The sequence below is a fragment of the Impatiens glandulifera genome, chromosome 4 (assembly GCF_907164915.1).
Source record: "Impatiens glandulifera chromosome 4, dImpGla2.1, whole genome shotgun sequence".
Taxonomy (NCBI): Eukaryota; Viridiplantae; Streptophyta; class Magnoliopsida; order Ericales; family Balsaminaceae; genus Impatiens; species Impatiens glandulifera.
Genome location: NC_061865.1, coordinates 45,477,429 through 45,499,144, shown reverse-complemented (window position 1 = coordinate 45,499,144; position 21,716 = coordinate 45,477,429). Strand labels below are relative to the sequence as shown.

Genomic DNA, 21,716 nt, shown 5'->3' with positions numbered 1-21,716 from the left:
TATCAGACCTCTCGGTCTTGGTCGAACCTCTCGGTCCTTAAGAACATCAAAATTGCAAGTTTTATAATTTTGATGGGGCCTTGGATTCTTCGATTCAAGGGATTGGCTAGCTTCATAAAGCTCTCATGAACATTTAAAACATCATCCCAATGTATCAATCGACCTGGGTGATGATCAATTCGTTCAAAACTAGCCAAAATTAGGTTTTTGGTTTTGAAGCTATTTTGAAGTGTAAAGAGCTAGCCAATAACTTCCTTATACTATACTTTATTGGTATCAAAATAAGAACACTATTTGTTTGTTTGGACCAATTCAAGAACACAAAATTTTCAATTATTTTGAAAATATTTGATTTTGATGAAACATGACCGGAATGGATCCAACATTATCAAAATAGTTGTCCAACATCATTAAAAACATATTGGGATGCATTCTGGACAGTTGTTCTTAAGGATTAATCCCCGAAGAACAATAAACATATTTTTGGATTTTAAAAATTAAAATTTGGGTTTTCCTGTTAAAGGTTGAATGATTTATTATAACCTAAATAGAAAGCTTGAAAATAATAATGGGATCAATATTCAATCCTAAATTTCAACAACCAGAAAATATACAAATTTATAAAAACTGAAATATAAAAAATTTAATTTCAAATTGTAAGTATGAATTAAAAGATGATTGGAAGCATACCAAGGATTAAAGAACACTCTTTAGACTTTAGGGAAGCTTTTGAGATGCTTGGATTCAAGCTTTAGAGCCTTACACATGAATTTCAAAAATCCAAAGCTTTAAGCTTCAATGACAGATTTTTTTATTTCTTCTGATTTGAAGCTTGAGATGTTATATCTTGGCTTCTGAATTGTTCAGGGAGGCTATTTATAGCCTCCCGAAGTCGGTTGGATGACTAAATGGATCGAATCATCCAAAATTCATTAATGGCATTTTGGTTGTTATTGAATCAACTTGTCAGAATAGGCATAACCACAACCTATTCTTATAGGTGAAATGTTCATCGGTAGGGTGATCATTTCACATTTTGAATCAGCCAATTTGGTTGACTATCGGCTGAATTTCATCTTGAGAAATCAAATATAGGACTTCATCCTTATCTTTCTGGCGATCGCGACAAAGAAGACATTTGCGGACAAAAAATCATCATTTTGGGCGCTATTGATGAATGCGGAGCGTTCTGTCAACGCTCTGTCACGTACCATTGGTGATCAGGCGAACCATTAGCATTTTAGTTAACAAGCGTTAGCCAATCTGGTGAGGCACGGGCGTGCGTTTCTTCGGTTAAAATAGGCTATGTGCACGCGTCTGGTACGTTGGATGATAATCCAATGTCCATCTAGTGGACGTGGTTTTGGCTATAACTTTCTCTCTGAGTTTCGGCTACACCCGTTAACGATTTTATTTTTATTTTAAAACATTAAAGTGTATTTGAAATTTATTTTTCTTTCATTCTTTTGACTTTAATTTTAATTTTTTTAAATACATTAAATATTAAAAATAAATATGATAAATATTTTTCCAATTTAGTTTAGTTTAGTTTTTTTGTGTGTGTATATTTTAGGGTTAAATAAATAAGTTTGTGGGATGAAATGAGTATCATATTTCTTCCTAAATTATTTATTTTAACCCCCTGATTTTCTTAAAATTATTTTAAGATAAAATGAGTACAACATTTATCCCAAATAATTTAATTCTTTATTTTGGTCATTTTCCTTACTTAATTAGGCTTTAATTATCACGATAATTAATCTAATTAATTGTTTTAATTAGGTTTTGGACTTGTGATTAATTATTTTGATTTTATTTATTCGAAAATAAATCAAAATAATTATTTTAATTTTATAAATTGGGTATGTAAATTTTTAGTGCTTACAGAGTGCACCTCTCGAATCGAGTTTGAATACAACAAACTAGTTTTGAAAACACTGATTTGAGTATGACATCTAACACTAAGTTATTTTGTCCAATTTATAACAAAAGTGTTTAGAAAGATAGAACATGTAGCATGCTGCTGTTGGAGTGACCTGGTAATGATGTATATAACAATTTGTCGAGGTCCTTCCAAGCGTTGCTTTAAGGATCTTTCTTTGATGATTATCCTAACAAGGATAATTTTTACGAATCCTATTTTACAGATCTTAACAAAGTACCTGTAAAATCCATAGGATAATGATAATCATATATATTGAAATATCAATTTCTATCTAGCATGAATATCAACAAATTATTCAAAATAATCATTTACAAATGGCTAATGGTTAATATCATAAGACATGCAAGAGATAATGAATGTTTTAATAACTTTCATGTAGGTTACTAACAAGTAACACTTATGTGTATGATTGCGAGATTTATCAAAAGATAAGTCAAAGTGAAAGCTGGCAAGCTTACTTATAAGGCCTAGTAACACTTAATACGATAATATACAAATAATCATGGTGCTATCAATAAATAAGTTTGTTGTGGGAGCTGATGAACTTGCCACACAGGTTATCAACATGTGAGATTGAATATAAGCATATATATATATATGATAATGATATTATCTACATATAGGTTTTTTGTTCGGATATTGGATGGAGAATACATATTGAAAAATAGTATATTTGATTGGAGTACTTATAGAAAGATAAGATTTGGATACCTATTCAGATGATAAGGTGTGGGTAGGATCATGTACGAATGATCGATGTGCTTGTTGATAAACAATGCTTCGATACCTATTGAGAGATAAGATTTTTGTTTGAGTTTATCGAGCGATAGAGTTTTAATACCTATTCACAAGATAGAGTTTGGATAACTATTCAGATGATAGGGTCTGGGCAGGATCATGTATGAATAATCGTTGTGCTTGTTGATAAAAAGGCTTGGCATTTTTTGTGAATTGGAGATATTCCTATTGAGGAATAGAATTTTTGACTGGATACCTATCAAGAGCTAAGGTTTTACTTGGAGTACCTATCAAGCGATAGAGTTTTGATTACATATCGAGTGATAGAGTTTTATTTTGGTATATTTGGCTGCAGTGATGTTGCGAGAGAGATACAATCGAGAAATAGGGTTTTAGCGGAATCGTATATAAATGATGTATCGGCCTATCGACATATCAGGTTTTGGCAGAATCACATATAAATAATTAGCACACCTATCAACAAATAGAGTTTATAACGAATTGTATATAAATTGACTACGTAGACTTTTAGTGTTTACAAAATTATTAAATACTTAGAATTAATAATTATATCTTAATTATTTTTCATTTTTTTAAAATATTATCTACTTGTTTTTTTGAGTCAAGTTGTTTTGAAGAATTATATTTATGTTTTTTTAGATTTTAATAATGAATTATATAAAAAATGAAAAAAAATTAATATTATTTTAATATATAAATTTAGATGAGTCAATTTTTAATAATATAAATAAATATAAAATTTTGATATTTGAAAGATCAAATAAGTTGTATATTTATCTATTTTATAATAATTATTTTTTTTAGATTTTAATAATTTTCTTTTCATAAGAAAAAAAATAAAATTTTTAATAAATTATTTTTAAAATAATAAAAAAATTTATATAAAGAATTAGTTGATTTATTAAAATATAATATATTTTAAATATTATATATATATATGGGGAAATTTTATAGGATGACACTAAAGATGACCTTATTTGACTTTTTGACCAGCGCATAAAATTAGATACGATGGTGACACATTTTATTTTTTTGGACGAAAATGCCTTCGCAACTGGGTGCATTGTGAAAAGTCCACAATCGCGAGACGAATTTTTTTTTCGAAAAAAAAAAATTCGTCTTGCGAATGCCGGCTGTGTCTCGCGATTTTGGACTTTTCACAGGGCATTTGTGGACTTTTCACATGGCATCCAGTTGCGTCTCGCAACGGGACATTTTCGTCCAAAAAAATAAAAGGTGTCATCAGCGCATTAAAATTTATGTGTTGACCACAATTACATAAAAATGCAATCTTTAAGGTCATTCAGTCAAATTTACCAATATATATAATGTATACTAATATATTTTACTATTAATTAATTTATTTTAAAATATATATTTTCAAAATACATATATATATATTATTTTGACACATATATAATTTTGACAAATATATTATTTTAATAATGTATTAAAATTTAATTTTTTTATTACTAAATGACCCAAATTGATAAGACACTTCTATCTTTTTATCTAATTATTTTAATTTGTAACTAATCGACAACTAACCTGGAAAAAAAAATCCGAAGCATTTTTTTATCGATAGTTGACTAGTGATTATATTTGTGTATTAGCTCCCGATTTTACCATAATTCTGTTCAAACAAAATAAACATAATTAAATATATAAATCATTAATTAAACAATTAATTTCTTATATTTTATAAGAAAATTAAGTTTATTTCATTATAATAATATAAATATTTATATATTAAAATATAATATAAAAAAAATATTTATACAATTTTAAATATATTTTTTTAAGGAACCATTGGGGGATTTTTCAAAACTGAACTAGATATTAACACAATTCTCAAAATATAATGAAACAGAAATGATGAACACATCTAATTGTCGGATTCTGTCCCATTACTGTCCATAATCTTACCTTATGAATCTTCAATTGTGATGTGCTAAATAAGTATCCAAAACAAAATATTATATTAATATATATAATTATATTAAGCCATAAAGCCAAGTTGATGCTTGCAAATTGGTCAGTTAATCAAAGTAGGCCCATTCCACCTATCAAAATTCACATGTGGTCTATAAATTCTCCTCACCATTTTCCATATTCCAAATTATCAATTAACAAATTAAGCTGATTCTCTCTGTATTGAGATTTAATGGCAGAAGCAAGAACAATAACAATAGCTGAAACACGAACTCTAGAGCTCATACGTCAGCATCTCCTCGGAGATTTCACCTCCACTCACGACTCCTTCATCTCCTCCCTCGTCCTCGCCGTTTTCCCCGACGAAAACCCATCAAACTCCATGACAGTTACAAACCCAGGATCATCCACAGACAATTTAGCCATGTTCGAGACAAAACTCGTCCCGCCGCCGCCCAGAAAGCTCGGCGGCGGCGGGAAGAGTACTGGATCGAGCAGGCGATACAGAGGAGTGAGGATGCGGCCGTGGGGGACATTTGCGGCGGAGATTCGAGATCCTAACAGAAGGGGGTGTAGGCTCTGGCTTGGGACTTTTGACTCAGAAATTGATGCTGCTAGGGCTTATGATTTCGCTGCTTTTAAGATGAGAGGTATAAAGGCAGTTCTTAATTTTCCACTTGAAGCAGGAAAGTTGATGCCTTCGACGTTGCTTCCCGGCCGGAGAAGAAGAAGAAAATAAGATAATGCTGTCATAAGCTAGTCTTCAAAACGGTGATCGGAATGTAGGAAAATAAAAAGATGATAAGATAGTTTGAGAGCAAAAAATAATCGAAATTAATTTAGGTCTAAGTTAAAATTAAGGTTTTTAGTTTCTTGTGTTTGTCTGAAATTGTGTAATACTATCCTAAACTTTGAGCAAGATACTACAAAAAGAAGAAAAAAACATTATTAGTTGGTGTTCCTATTTATAAATTAAATTTTATTAAGTTTATTCTTTTCTACTCATCTAAATTTCTGATACTCAATTTTAATATAATAAAATCTAACATTACATCTCTATAACTATGATCTTTCAATAAAAAAAATTTTGTGATCTTTAATTTATTAAAAAAACTCTTATCACTTAAATTATTTTAGTATTCTTAATAATGTTATAAAATATAGGAGAATGAAAAATTATTGATCAAGTAAAATTAATTTTATATTTTAGGTCTTGTTTGAGGAATATCTAGGAATTTTTAGAGTGTATAACTATTGTGGCAATATGATTCATTGTCTCCCTTAATATTTTAATCTTGGTTATAATTAGTGTGACTTTCTCTATGATTTTGGCTAGATAAGAAGATTGGTGGAATGATTTAGGGCCTCCATTGTATTTTAGTTATTCTTTTTTGCAAAAAAGTATTTTTTTTTTTGTTGAGGATTATTGTATTTGGTAAAAGCCAATGTAGACAAATTTTTCTCTAGAGGGTTTAAAGCTCTGGGTTTAAATCTTAATGACCATTAAAAAAAATATATCTTATTCAATTAATATTGTCCAAATGATTAGTGATATGTTATCATCTATAATCTAACCGCCGGAATCTATGGCTTCAAAAGGGAATCGAACTCTCTCTTTATACATCAACCTCCTGCTTGGTGCATATTCTAGATGCAATAAGATATGGAAAATGGTTGTTTAAAATTCAAGGATTATGATTAAGAATTATTTTATTTCTTTATCATTTCACATGGTTTTAATTTTTCTTTGTTCATGTTAGTTGGATTAAAACAAAAAAGAATAAGTTTTGTGATAGAACTTTTGTATTGGGACCCTCAACTCTATGGCTTCTCATTTGATTCCATGGACCTTCACACAATATCAATGGGACCAAGATTAAGGATAAGGTGGCATTAAATCATGACAATTTCTCTTAAAATAGTGTTAAAGATTATACTTATAAGAGCCTTTGATCTTGGATTTTTAAGTTTTTTTTTATAACTTTATTTTAAAAATATCTTGTTTAAAAAAAGGTTATTTGAATTTTTAAAGATAAATTATTAAAATATCATTTTCTATTAAATATAAATTTAATTAAAGTATAGTAAAAATATTTTAATTAATAAAATAGAGAGTTATAACTCAAGTGGTTGGTAGAACGTTAAGTTCGAGTTTTCATACTTAAATTATTTTCAAAGACATTAATATATTTAAATAGATATATATGGTCATTGAATATAATAAGTTAATATCATGTGATATAAAGTTATTTGAGATTTGACTTAAGAACATTATTGTCATTAATGTTAAATTGTGGATACATTGTGGTATTTCTAATTTGATGAGGAGCAAAATTAGAAATTAACATCATTTATTAATAAGACATTTATTAATAAGACGGTTATTAATAATGCAGTTATGGTCCCAAAAGAAGAGAAAATTAAGAGAATAAAGCCGTGTATAAAATAACAATTTTTTATCATGGTCTCTCTGAATTCCCATCATCGGATAATAATAAAGGAAACAGAAGATTTTTGCCATTTTGAAAGACCATTTCATCCAAACATCATGTCTAAGGATCTAAGGATCTAGATAAGTATTTTGCTCTTGTCTTTCATATGTCAAGAACAAGTATTATGATCTAGGGTATTACAATTTATAATTTAGTTTTAAGTGGAAATTATTTCCATCAATTGGTATCAAAGCCCGACTTGTTCTTGAATTTAGGGAGACTTTTTCTTATACAAGAATTTAGGGAGACTAGTTCTTGTCTTGAATATAGGAAAAATAAATCATTCGAGTTTAATAACGTTTGAAGTTTGTTGAGATAATTAATGATTTGACGATATGTATAGAATATTTGGTAACCGTTTGTTGAAATCCTAATTTGATAACCGTTATCAAAACGTATTGTAAATTGAAACCGTATTGCACACATATTAATATATTTTTTTTTGGAAAATAATACTTTTTTCAATTTAAAGGAAATAATATTATTTTATTATTTTATTGAAAAATAAAATTTTAAAGAAAATAAAATTTTAATCTTATTTTAATAAAGTTAAGTTTCAGTAAATAATATTACTAATTTATTTTGTTAAATTAATATTAAAAAGAGTCAAACTCTTTTAATTTTTATTTAAGTTTTAATCTTATTCTAGAATTCAGCATATTGTTCTTTATTTAAATTAAATAAGTTAAATTATGATGTCACCAAAGTGACATCTCTAATTAGTTTGTATAAGTTTGAATTTTGAATGTTTATAATGGTGAAATTTCATGTGACTATCTAATCGGGCTCAAAGGAAGGTTATTAGTTGACCAAAATTCATAATTACATGTGATAATATAAGCATGTAACAATTGTAAAGATTTTACATGGTAATATCAAATCAATCCAAAGAAGAGTTTGTTAATTGTCACGCACTATTGTTAGTGTTTGATTATTGCAACAAGATACCAGTAGCAATTAAATTTCATTTTCCAAAGATTTGAATTTGATAGTGCAATAGATATTTTGGATGGGATTTTCTGATTATTTTGAATTTGATTGAAAATTAAAAAATTGAGCATGTTAGTTACAGTTTAAATTATGTTATCTTTTCAGCTAATGTTACAAATATTCATGTCAACTTAAGTTTAGTCCCAATCCTTAATGGTTCCAACTTTAAGAATTGGAAGGAGAACATTCAGATAGTTCTCCATTGCATGGACATTGACCTTGCGATACATACAGAGAAACCTACTACTCTTACGATTATTATATCTTCTGAAGAGAAGGCAAAATTTGAGGAATATGATCGCTCTAACTGCATGAGTCTTACGATCATAAAGCGTGCAATTCCGGAGTTTCTTAAGGGTGTTGTGTTTAAGGACACCACCAATACTAAAGATTACGTTACAGAAATTGAAAAGTGTTATGTTAAAAGTGATAAGGCTGAAACAAGCACTATTCTTAAGAGCTTGATTTCAATGAGGTATAAGGGCAATGGTAATATAAGGGAGTACATCATTGAGATGTCTAATCTTGCATCGAAACTTAAGGTATTAAAGTTTGATTTGCATGAGGATTTACTTGTGCATCTCATTCTGATTTCTCTCCTGGTTCAATTCAAGCACTTTAAATTCAGTTTTAACTGTCAGAAGGAAACGTGAAACTTGAATGAACTAATTTCTCATCGTATTCGAGAGGAAGAGAGATTAAAACAAGAAAGGATAAAAAATGCTCATCTGGAAAGCACCTCTAGGGATAAGGAAAAGAAAATGAAGAATGTGGATGCTTCTTAGGGTCCAAATTCAAAGAAAAAGATTAACAATGACTGTTTCATTTGCAATAAGGCTGGATATCTAAAGAAGAATTGTATTAAGTATCGTGCATGGCGCGAAGAGAGAGGTACATTTCTTAATTTTGTTTGTTTTAAAGTTAATTTAGTATCAGTACCTGGGAATACTTGGTGGTTAGACTCCGGTGTTACTACTAACATCAATATTTCAATATAGGGTTTCCTGAGCTATTGAAAGCCAAGTGATGCTGAATGACGTATCTTTGTGGGCGATGAAAAATCGGTAAAAGTTGAAGCGATTGAGCACTTTAGTTTGTTGCTTAGTTCTAGTTTTTATTTTCATTTAAATGATACTTTCATTGTACCTTCATTTAAACGAAATTTGGATTCTATTCGTTATTTGGACAAACATGATTATTCTAGTTTGTTTGAAAATGATCAATTTAAGTTATCTATCGGTACTTCGAATGTTGGAACTAGTTTACTAATGCATTATGAAAATTTTTATTTACTCGATACAATTGCTTTATATAATGAAACCCTAAATGTGGAATCAAGAGGTACAAAACGAAAGTTAAATAATAATAATTCGGGTACATTATGGCACAAACGTTTAGGTCACATCTCTAGAAATAGAGTTGAACGTGTTGTGTCAGATGAGATTCTAAATTCCATTGATTTTACAGACTTTAATGTTTGTATTGAATGTTTTAAAGGAAAACCAATCAAATATAGAAAATTGAATGTGTATAGAGATTCAGAAGTCCTTGAGTTGATACATACGGATGTATATGGCCCGTTTCTGACTCCGTGTTGGAATGGTTAACGCTATTTCGTATCATTCATAAAAGATTTATCTAGATATGCATACATTTTTCTTATTCAATAAAAGACTCAAACATTGGATGTGTTCAAGTCATTTAAGGTTGAAGTTGAAAATCAACTCAATAAAAACATAAAGAAAGTTAAATTCGATCGTGGTGGTTAATACTATGGTCAGTATGACGGATCAGGTGAACAATGTCCATGGTCTTTCGCTAAATACCTAGGGGAGTGTGGTATCGTTCCACAATACACCATGCCGGGCTCTCTAAGTATGAATGGTGTAGCAGAAAGACGAAACCGCACTTTACTTGATATGGTGAGGAGTATGGTTAGTCATTCATCCTTACCAAAGTAATTCTGGGGTGAAGCACTAAAGACTGCATCATACATTTTGAATAGAGTGCCAATAAAATCAACGGCTAAGACACCTTATGATCTTGGGTCATGGCGAAAACCCAGTCTAAAATATTTTCTTGTTTGGGGATGTCCAATGGAGGCAAGGCCTTATAAGCCTTATATAGACAAATTGGACCCCAAAATAGTTAGTAGTTACTTTATTGGCTATTCTGAACGATCGAGAGGCTATAAATTTTATGATCCCAACTTAAAGTCAATTTTTGAGACAGGTACATCTATATTCTTTGAGGATGTTGAGTTTGGGGTGAAGAATCAAATAAAGGATCTTGTCTTTGAGGAAGAGTCAACTTCTAATTTGGTTACTGAGGAGTTGATTCCTATTCCAATTTGTATGGACAATTATCAAGATTCTCATTTGATCATTGAAAACATTGGAATAATTCCAGAAAATCAAGACGATGTTAATCTCCTAGAGGTACAAACTCAACAACCTCAAGAAGAAAGTATTATTGAGGAACAAGTGTCATTGCGACAATCCACAAGAGTAAGGAGAAGTACTATGTCAGATGAATATGTATTTCTTCAAGAACATGAGAATAATCTTGACATTATGGAAGATGATTCAATCAACTTTTGTCAAGTTATAGATAGTTCCATTTCAGAAAAGTGGATTGGTGTAATGAATGAAGAATATAAATTTATGCAAGACAATAAAGTTTGAGAACTTGTCCCATTACCAGAAGGGGTGAAGCATGTTGGTTGTAAATGGATTTTTAAAACCAAACGAGATTTTAAAGGTAATGTGGAAAAATATAAAGTATGTCGTGTGGAAAAAGGTTTACTAAAAAATACGGGATTGACTATAAAGAAACATTTTCTCCAGTTTCAACTAAAGACTCTTTTAGAACAATCATGACACTTGTTGCACATTTTGATGTGGAGTTACATCAGTTGGATGTAAAGACATCATTTCTCAATGAAGAAATTAATGAAACAATTTGTATCGTGCAACCAAAAAACTTTGTGTTAGGAGATTCAAAGAATATGGTTTGCATATTAAAGAAATTCATCTATGGGCTTAAGCAAGTGTCCCGTTAGTGGTACCATAAATTTCATGAGGTAATTCTCTCATTTGGTTTTGTAGAAAATTTAGTTAATGATTGTGTGTATCACAAATTTAGTGGAAGTAAACATATATATCTAATTTTATATGTTGATGATATTTTACTTGCCTCAAATGATATAGGCTTATTGCACCAAACTAAGACTTTTCTGTCGAGAAATTTCGAAACGAAAGCTCTTGGTGAGACCTCAATTGTATTAGGTATCCAAATACATCGAGATCGTTCTCGAGGAATTCTTGGATTATCATAGATGAGCTATATCGATAAAGTACTTAAGAGATATGGCATGCAAGATTGTAAATTAGGAAACACCCCGGTCGCTAAGGAATATAAATTTAGTGTTCAACAATGCTCTAAAGAAAATTTGAAAATTCAAGAAATGCAAAATATTCCATATGATTCGGCAGTTAGAAGTCTAATGTATACTCATGTTTATACGTGTCCAGACATTGCGTGCATAGTTGGCGTATTAGGAAGATATTTGAGCAACTCAAGTTTAAATTACTAGAAGGTAGCTAAAATGGTTATGAGATATCTAAAAAGAATTAGAATTTATATTCTCACATATCGAAGGTCGGATAATCTTGAGATCATTGGGTATTCTGACTCTGATTTTGCGGGATGTCAAGATAATTTAAGATCTAGTTCGGGCTATTTATTCTTTTGTCTAATGGAACTATCTCTTGGAAGAGTTCCAAACATGGATTTACAGCTTCCTCCACCATGGCAATGGAATTTGTAACATGTTACGAGGTATCAAATCAAGCAATATGGCTGAAGAACTTTGTCACCGAGCTGTGCATTCTCAAAGGGATTGAAAGAGTCATTAAGTTATTTTGTGACAATAAATCAATTTTATTATATTCGAATAACAATAGGAGCTTAACTAAATCAGCCCCTGACAAAGGTTTTCCGCCTAATGTCTTTCTTGAGCACACTACTAACATGGGTGTTTTAGAGATGAATGATCTCAAGGTCAAGTGAGAGTTTATAAATTTAGTTGTCTTTTAGTTTGTTTTATATATAATTATGTATTCAGTTTCTGATCAGATAAAGTATCATTCAGTTTATTGAATTTTGTACAATAAAGTTTAAGGTTGATCTCAATAAACTTAAGGTTGGACTAGTTGAAAATTGACATAAATAGATCACCTTCCATGTAATTTTTCATGCCACAAATTCATGATTGATCTATATTATTTTTTCTTATTGATATTTGTGACCATTGAAGGTTTAGTTGTGATTGATACAACGAAAACCGAGTGTAGAAGGATGATGATTGAAGATTTGAGGTGATTAGAACCCTGTTTATGACACAACCAAAATCAAGAATTTTCCAAAAATGTTTTAATTTTTTTTTAAAGTTTTTGTGCATGTCGAACACATTTTTAGAAGAATGTTGCACTTGAATTTGAAATTCAGAGTTGTAAGACTCCATATATGACATTACAAAAATGAGTGTTTTTCCAAACGTGTTCCGTAAATTCTGGAAATTTTGGTGGAGGTCAAATATTTTTTTATTGACCCGCTATAGAAATTTTTTAATTTTTCAAGGTGTAAAACTCAAGATATAAGCTCCCAAAGTTATGACGTTTTCCAAACGGGCCCTAAAAGTTGTGGAGAATGTTATTCTAGTAGAAAATAATTATTTTTTGACCATTCTTGAATTTTTAGAATTTCTTAAAAATGATTTATAGGCTCAAATTGAAAAATCAAGGTTATTTAGTGTAAAAGGGAACTAAATAAGCCTTAAGGCATTTTAAAAAGTTGAAAATAAAATTTTATAGCTAAAATTGATCATATATAAAATTCAGGGGTCAATTTGGACGTGAACAAATAGTTTATGGGCCAAAACATTTCGAAATTATTAAAAATGATTCAGAATTGGAAGTTTGGGGCCGAAATTAGATGTTGAAAGAGTCTAGGGGTCGATTTGTACCAAGGTATAAAGTTCATAGGCTGAAATAATTCCGAATTAAATAAATAATTCAGAATATAACTTCTAGGTGAATTTTAAATGGTTAGGAAGCTAGAGGACCAATTACAACATGCCTTAAGACTTCAGGAAATCAGACATTTAAAATTCTAGGAAACAGCTGTCGGAGTTCGTCGTTTTCTGATCATCGCCTTCCACCTTCGCCAATTTTAGAGACTACAACTACGCACAGGGATTCGCTTGACATCGCCTTCTATGAATCACCTCGAGAGTTCTCCTCGTCGTCGCTGTTGTCTAGCATTCGTCTAAATGCAGATGGAATCCAAGAAAACCGAACATAGAGGTCCTCTATTTTCAGACCAGGAGTCGCTTCTCCGAAGGAGTGCTCCGTCTAGCTCCTTCGTTGCTTCGTCGTCACCTCAGGATGAGGGTGTTTGCCTCTTCAAGAGTTTTTTCATAACTTTAAGCTATATCCATTATAGCTTTAGTTAACTAGAAGATAAAGAAAAATTGGATTGAGAATCTCTTACGGATTGGAAGCACGTCTGCAGATTTCATTCGCAATCTTCCTCCCTCGCGACTTCAATTCGTTCGCCTTCATCTAATTCGTGACATTGATTCTCTACCGAATGTTCGACAATATTGGAAATCGTTCATAGGCATGGAAATGAGTACCCGTATATTCGATACACATGGATACCCGATGGTCGAGTTTGGGTATTTTAAATCGGATTCAGGGTCGGACATGAGGAGGGAGAGAAGTTACCCAATCGAGTTCAAGTTCGGGGATGGGGAGTATGCGAAACCCAAACCCAAAACCCGATACCCGTTTATATTAATGTTAAAAATAAAATACTTTTTAAATTAAGAAATAAGGTGACTTTTCTCATGCCCAATCATAAAATATATCATAATAAATACATCATTTATTTTGCTCTTATCCACACTCCACTCGTCTTTATTTTTTAATATTCCCAATAATTTTTTTTTTTATCTCTCATAAGTTATTACTATTATAATCTTATACTTTTCTTAGTAAAAAATGGTTCTCTCTTTTCATCTTTCATCTTCACAAAATTTGTTTATCTTTTTTCAATTTTCATCTTAAAAAAACTCTTTAACTTATCTTCAACATTCATTCTATTGTTCTTCTTTAGTTATAGTAACAACAAAGTTGTTATTTCTTCAAGATCTACTAAATAGGTAAGTAATCAGGTATGTTACGTCTTTCTGTTTTTATCAAAATTTTCAAAGTTATGTTTTTTTTTTCTTAAATCTCTACAATCATATAAATATTTAATTGGGTAATGGGGTACCCTTCGGGGATCTGGTAACCGATAAATCGGGGATGGGGATAGAAATATAGAAACCCATAAGGTTCAGGTACGGGGTCGGGGTCGTGTAGTAAAATGAAAATCGGGTTCGGGGATGAGTACTTCTTTACATAACAGGTAGGGTACCCGTTGTCATCCTAGTCATTCCAGAGCTTTAGTTGAAGAATGTTCGGTTGTTTGTTCTCCGATGACGGATATATAGCTGGGCCATTCTTAAGGATGATAATTTGAAACCGCCCTACGGTAACCGAAGTGAATTTCCCAGTTTGGTGCAATTTTTCCACGGTTTGACTAGTAGTTGACTGGGGATTAGGCGGGGATGGTATTTGTGTCCCTATCCCTATTTCACCTTGATTATGCCCCGAACACTAAAAACATAATTAAATATATAGAATCACTAATATATTTATTTATTCATTATATTTTATAAGAGTTTTAAGTTTTTTTTCTTTATAATAATATAAAATTTTAATATATTACAATATATATTATATTAAAAATCCCATTTATATGAAAAAGTTATTTATTTTTGTGAATATGGTATAAACGGTGTCTCATGTGGATTCTCCGAAACCGAATGGGGTGGGGATGGTAGTAAAAATTCCCGAAATATAAACGGGGCGGGGATAAATGCATTCCCTAGTGATTCTAATTAGAGTTTGGAATTGAGGCTAGTCTTGACCTAATGTCTTCCTAATCCTGACGAATAACTATATCCTAAATCACTAGCAGCTAATGGTTAACCAACATTCAATCAAACGTTTTCAAATAATCAAATTCAACTAAATTCAGAATCAATCAATGATTCAATCGATGAACATATTTTTCTTTTACAATTTATGATTACAAATACTTTTTAGAAATTATCGTAGGAGAGAAGCACGACATATAGAGGACACTTGAAGTAGAAGAACAATTAGTTATAGATGATCTTGCTAAAGAAGACAAGTTCTTGCCGGAAATCGCTTGGAGTTGTTCTTCTTTTGGTCTTGTAGCTCTCAAGTGTAGTTATATCTCATAAGGTGTAGCTAGAATTTAATCAAATGGTCAACCGTGCCTCAATTAAATGAGGATTATCCCTTATATATATTTAAGAAAAGGGTAACTTTGTGATTTTTAATTCTGGAAACTGGTAACTAACTATATGAGTTGAACCGACTTATTTAGATATTCAGTCGAGTTCTTGCCGAGTTGTGCTAGTAGGTACAAGTATACTTGCATTTTCCAACTTGAATCAAGCCAAAAAATGAAGTATAGACCAAGTTACACATTTTTTAAGTTCAACTTTTATTTAGTTTTAGTTTCAGCCTTCTTGTTTTAACTGAGACTTCTAAAGTTGGTAAGTTTTGACTCAAACCATCATTAAGGATGAGCTAAGATGTATTGGAAAGGTACTTGAGTTAGATATATAATTCGTAATCCAATGAATTCCAAGACATTACGTAGGTCCATATAATTCTCGATGGAACATCGTTGGCTCAAAATATACAATTTAGCTTATGGGCGACCTAGCATGGACTAAATGTGGAGCCGTGAGTGATACATGTTGTCAATAGAAACATAACTAGAATATCTTTCCATTGGTAGCTCATTTACACCAGATGGTCTAATACACCAAAATATATCAATTTATGAAGTCACATCTAGCTTTAGTTCGCTTCAAGATTGAAATAGGTTTCCTTACATCATGTTGTCCTTACGCCATCGCAGTCGTTTAATGGAGACGGGACCGGTGTCAATCGATCGGACTGTGTTTTAGATTTCCAACCATAGGTAGAAATCCAATTTTGAGGCCCTTTTGGCTCAAGTTATGAATTTTTAACTGTAAGCATACCCGATTTGATCATATTCTGGATGCATTGTCTTGTACCCATCGACTTCTCGTGGTTAAGAACTTCAATCCGAAATGGGACTCGAACGAATCATGTAGAGGACTCTTAAAGTTTCTAAATCATCCAAGATCATCCAAAACTATCAAGAGTAGAGTCCTATGTGATTTTTTGAAGTTGAAGGTTCTTGTTGATCTTCATTAAGCCAAAGGATGCCAAATGAAGAACACTTTAGGCGTTTTTTCAAATGAAGGGCTTAGTGATGTGACTACTGCGTTTTAAAAAGTCTTGACGCGGTAACTCGACATTGACTTCCGTTGATCCAACCTCGAACCGCCCAATTTGACTCGGTTTTCAGTGTATTGACCTTTCGAAAGCCTTATGCACAAAATTGTAAAGAGCAATATTATACTCAAAATTCATAATTTTCGAACCGGTTAATTTGGACGTATCAGGTCCCCCGAATTTTGATTTCTTTATGAAAAATGATGTTTGAGTGCAAAAACAAGACTTAAAATGATTGTTCTATACATTTGGCTCAATATCAATATTATGCTCAAAATTCATGATTTTTCAAATCGATCAATCTGAAAATGTTGGATCATTCAAATTTCGAGTATTTTCAAAAATTGGTGTTTAGATCACTCTCAAATGATCATTTCTAGCTAGTTTTAGAAAGTATTTCAGTAACCCCGGAAAAACACTTTCTTTCAGTTTCCGTGAAAAGCTCGAGATTTAAGAAATTCAACATCGGTTTGCGTGTCAGGAATTTTTTTTAAAATTAAAATATTATTTAAAAGATTTTTGATGAATCCTGACAACTTTTAAAATTAATTAAAAATAATTAATTTGGGGTTCAATTTTAAATAAATTGGGGATTTAAGGTAATCAAATTGCAATTTGATTTTTTTTTAAATCCGCTAGTTTAAATTAATTAAGCATAGTTAATTTAAATAATTATTTATTTTGAAATAGAGTTGCCAATTAAAATTTTGAAAATCAATAAAAATGGCATACATATACAAATGTATTGGCTAGAGTTTCTTTTAGTTCGTAGTTTAATGATACTCGGGAAAGGGCTTTCACACTTCATCCTCCGCATCTGTTTTAAAAACATCTCTACTTATAAAGTTAGTTTTTGAAAATCGGTTGTATAACGTTTGAGATTTAACCAATTATTCTTCTGGTCCTAGTCATGTTTCTATGTTTTATTGTTATTTAAAATATTGAAACAACAATATTTAAATGTTGGTAAATGTTGTTGATGATAACTAGGGAGGAGTATACCTGAAGAACATCAGTCATTTTAAGGTGTTTGGTTTATAAATAAATACCAAGCAAGCCTTAGTTAAAATATTGTTTTTGTGGAAATATCCCAAAAATATTTTAAAATTATTTTCCAATCACTTGGGATTTTTAGAAAATGGTTTGGGGTCCCAAAATTACAAAAATAATTTTGTATTTTGAAAAGTTGAACCAAACAAGCTTTTAAGACTGAAGTCTTAGGCCATGGGTTTTCTTTATCGGTTGAGGTCTAAAAACTCTCGGTCTAGGTAGAGGATCCTCTCGGTCTAGGCTTAGGATCTTCGGTTGGAGTGCCAAAGTCCCTCGGTTTGGGTGTCAAGGACTCTCGGTCATTGGCTGAGATTACTGGTCTAGGTGTATAAATTCATCGGTCCTGGGTTAGCCCTGGGCTAACTTATCGGTCCTAAGTTTGAGAATTCTTGTTCAGGGTCAAGATTCCCCGATCCTATGTTTAGACACGTCGGTACTAAATTAGACCTCTCGGTCCTAGATTTTAAAATCCTCAATCAGACCTCTTAGTCCTAGCTCAAGAACATCGGTCGGACCTGTTAGTCCTATTGAAATTCTCGGTCGCACCTATTGGTCCTGGGTTCAAATTTTCTCGGTCCAGACCGATGGTTGTCGATCGGACCTCTCGATCCTAGGTCGAACCTCTCGGTCCTCAAGAATACAAAAGTGCCGATTGTGTAATTTTATTTTTTTAGCTTGGTTTCTTTGATCCAAGGGTTTGGGCAGCTTCACAAAGTTCCCAGAAACATGTTGATCATCATCTCAAGGTATCAATCGACCCAGAGATGATAAAATTGTTCAAAATAATTTGTGATAAAAAAATTAAATTTTTGGTTTTAAAATTGTTTTGAGGAGAAATGAGCTATCCAATAGCTTTCTTATATCTCACATACTTGATTGATACCAAAACTAAAACACCAGCATTTCATTTTAACCAAATCAAGAACTCAAAATTTTCAATTATTTTGAAAATTTTGATTTTGATCAAAGATGATAGGAATGGATCAAACATGATCCAAAAAGTTTTGCCTAACATGATTATAATCATGCTAGAAATATTTATGGGCTATGATTCAAGAGCCTAAGAACAACAAATCTGTTTTTTTTTAATTTAAATTTGGGTTTTTCTTTTTAAGATCGATTGATCGGTTATGGATTTCACAGAAAGCTCATAAATGATCATAAGATCGATTTTGAACCATAAAATTCAAGAACCATACAACATACAACCTTTTTTAATAAAAGAGAGCTAGCATGACAACCCCACAACCATGACCCCATAGAAGTATGAATTAAAGGATGATTGGAAGCTTACCAAGGATTGGAGAACACTCCTTAGACCTTAGGGAAGATTTTAGAGATGTCTGAATCCATGTTTTAAAGCATTAAACAAACAATTCGAAAAATATAAAGCTTTGAGCTTGAATGGAGAATTCCTAGATTTCTTTGATTAAGGGCTTGAAATGTTATCTCTTGCTTTCTAAATGATTCAGGGGGGCTATGTATATCATACTTGAGTTGGTGGAAGTTTCAAGTGGATCGAATCAGCCAAAAACCATTAATGGCGCTTCAATTGTTCTTTTGGACACTTGCTGAAATAAGGATGAATCATTCATATTGATGTAGGAGAAATGATCAATATGGTAGGATGATCATTTCAGCCTTTAAATTAGACGAAATGGTTGATTGTATGCTATATTCCATCTTTAAAAAATCAAAGATGGAACTGCATCCTTATCCTTCCAGTGATCGCGGTCAAGAAGATGGTGGCGATCAAAACGATGTCGTTTCATGCGCGTTAGCGCGTCCCGTCAGCGGTCTGTGTATTGTAGTTGGCGTTAAGGCATTCTATTAGTGATTCGGCTAACATGCGTTAGTCGATCACCTACTTCTCAAGCGCGCTCATCTTTGGCTATAAGAGGCTACGCAGATGCTTCCTGGCTGTTGGATGAAAATCCAGCGTCCATCCAAAGGACGTTATTCTGTCTGTATTGATTTTTTTGTATTTCGGCTACACCCGATTACAATTTTATTTATATTTTAAAACATTTAGGGTTTTGTTTGAAATTGATTTTTCTTTCATCTTTTGACTTTAATTTTGATTTTTTTAAATACACAAAATATTAAAATAAATATGGCAAATATTTTACCAATTTTTTTATACATATTTTAGGGTTAAATAATTTTGGGAGATAAAATGGGTACCTCACTTCATCCTTAATTAATTATTTTAATCCCTTAATTTTTTCATAGATTATTTTAAAATAAGATGTGTACAACATTTATTCCAAATAATTTTATTTATTTGTTTTAGCCATTTTCCTTAATTAATTAGACTTTATTTAATGCAATAATTAATCTAATTAATTGTTTTAATTAGGTTTCGTACTTGGGGTTAATTATTTTGGTTTTATTTATTCAAAAATAAATCAAAATATTTAATTTAATTTTATAAATTGTTGGTAGATTTTTTGTATTTACAATTTCTGATTTTTGTTCTTCTAGTCTAATAATCAAGTAAGATAATCATATTAGATGAGACAAATTTATTTTAATTATGGAGTGTAAAATTCAGGTATTTACAAAAATATTTTTTATTTTCACCATCTCAATAGTTATTTTCAATCCAACGTGAGAATAAGTTGGTAATAATTTCAGAAAATATTGATATTTTAATGGCATTTAAGAGGTTAACATTATTACAAATTACTAAGAAAATTCTCGTGTGATTTATACTGAAAAATATATAATTAAAAATTAATAAATAATAATAATATGTATTCAATGTTTATATTTCATAATAAATCACGAATAATATATTAAAATAAAAAATAGAACAATCTCATTCCACATTTTATTCACTTCGGTAAAAAACTTATCTTCTCACATATTTTTTTCTGAATGAACATTTCATCTCTTGACCTTACACTTTCACTTTGGTCAATCAAATATTTGATTTATATTTTTTAATATTTAGCATCGTGATCTCACACTTTGGTCAATCAAATATTGATTTATATTTTTTAACCACTTTCAATTGATACCGGCCTATTATCCCTCGGCAAACCACATATCAATCACACTTGGTTAAAGGGTTGTACTTGTTTTGTTAGGTTGTAAGTTCGAAACATACCTATAGCATTTTTAATTTTATTTTTAACCGTTTAAAGTTTATGGGCGGGTCAACCCACAATCTGACCCAAATATCAATTTACTCTCACATATATATATTCAAATTAACCACAACTTTCGATTCGACAATCCCGACACTTCGAAAATTAAGTATCATTATATATATATATCAAATATTTGATTTATATTCTTTAATATATAACATCGTGACCTCACACTTTGGACAATCAAATATTTAATTCATATATTTTAATTACTTTCAATTGATATTGGTCTATTATTCATCGGCAAACCACATGTCAATCACACTTGGTTAAAGGGATGTACTTGTTTTGTTGCAACTTCGAAACATACATTTAGATTTTTTTAATTTTAACCGTTTAAAGTTTATGGGCGGGTCAACCCACAATCCAGCCTAAGTATCCATTTACTCTCACATATATATCCAAATTAACCACAGCTCTCGACCCGACAATCCAGACATTTTGAAAATTACGCATCATTATATATATATATATTAGTTAGTTAAAAAGTTGAACTTATATTGTTAAAATGTCTCAAGCTCATCAAATTTGGTGTTGAATTTTAAATATAAAGTCGCGTAGTTGTTTAAAGGGTTGTACTTGTTTAGTTATGTTGTAAATTCAAAACACACATATCACATTTTTTAATTTATTTTTAACTCTTTAATGTTTATGAGCGGGTCATCCCACAATTCAACCCAAGTATCCATTTTACTCTCACATATATTTATAAATTATCCACAACTCTCGACCCAACAATCCAGACACTTTACAAATTAAACAATATTATATATATATATAGATTAATTAGTTTAAAAGTTGAATTTATATTGTTAAAATGTCCAACGTTCATCAAATTTGGTGTTGAATTTAAAATATAAAGTCTTATTAACTTAATTGGTTAAAGGGTTGTACTTCTTTTGTTAGGTTGCAAGTTCGAAAC

General features: G+C 30.9%; 2 protein-coding genes across 2 annotated transcripts; both read left to right on the top strand.

Moving 5' to 3' along the window:
• The first annotated feature begins 4,836 nt into the window (after positions 1–4,836).
• On the top strand, positions 4,837–5,594 carry LOC124936987 (ethylene-responsive transcription factor ERF107-like). Its single transcript, XM_047477515.1, has one exon. The coding sequence runs from the start codon at positions 4,869–4,871 to the stop codon at positions 5,373–5,375; it is 507 nt and encodes a 168-aa protein (XP_047333471.1). The 5' UTR covers positions 4,837–4,868; the 3' UTR covers positions 5,376–5,594.
• A 2,730-nt stretch (positions 5,595–8,324) lies between these two features.
• LOC124935216 lies at positions 8,325–8,771 on the top strand. Its single transcript, XM_047475662.1, has one exon. The coding sequence runs from the start codon at positions 8,325–8,327 to the stop codon at positions 8,769–8,771; it is 447 nt and encodes a 148-aa protein (XP_047331618.1).
• The last annotated feature ends 12,945 nt before the right edge of the window (positions 8,772–21,716 follow it).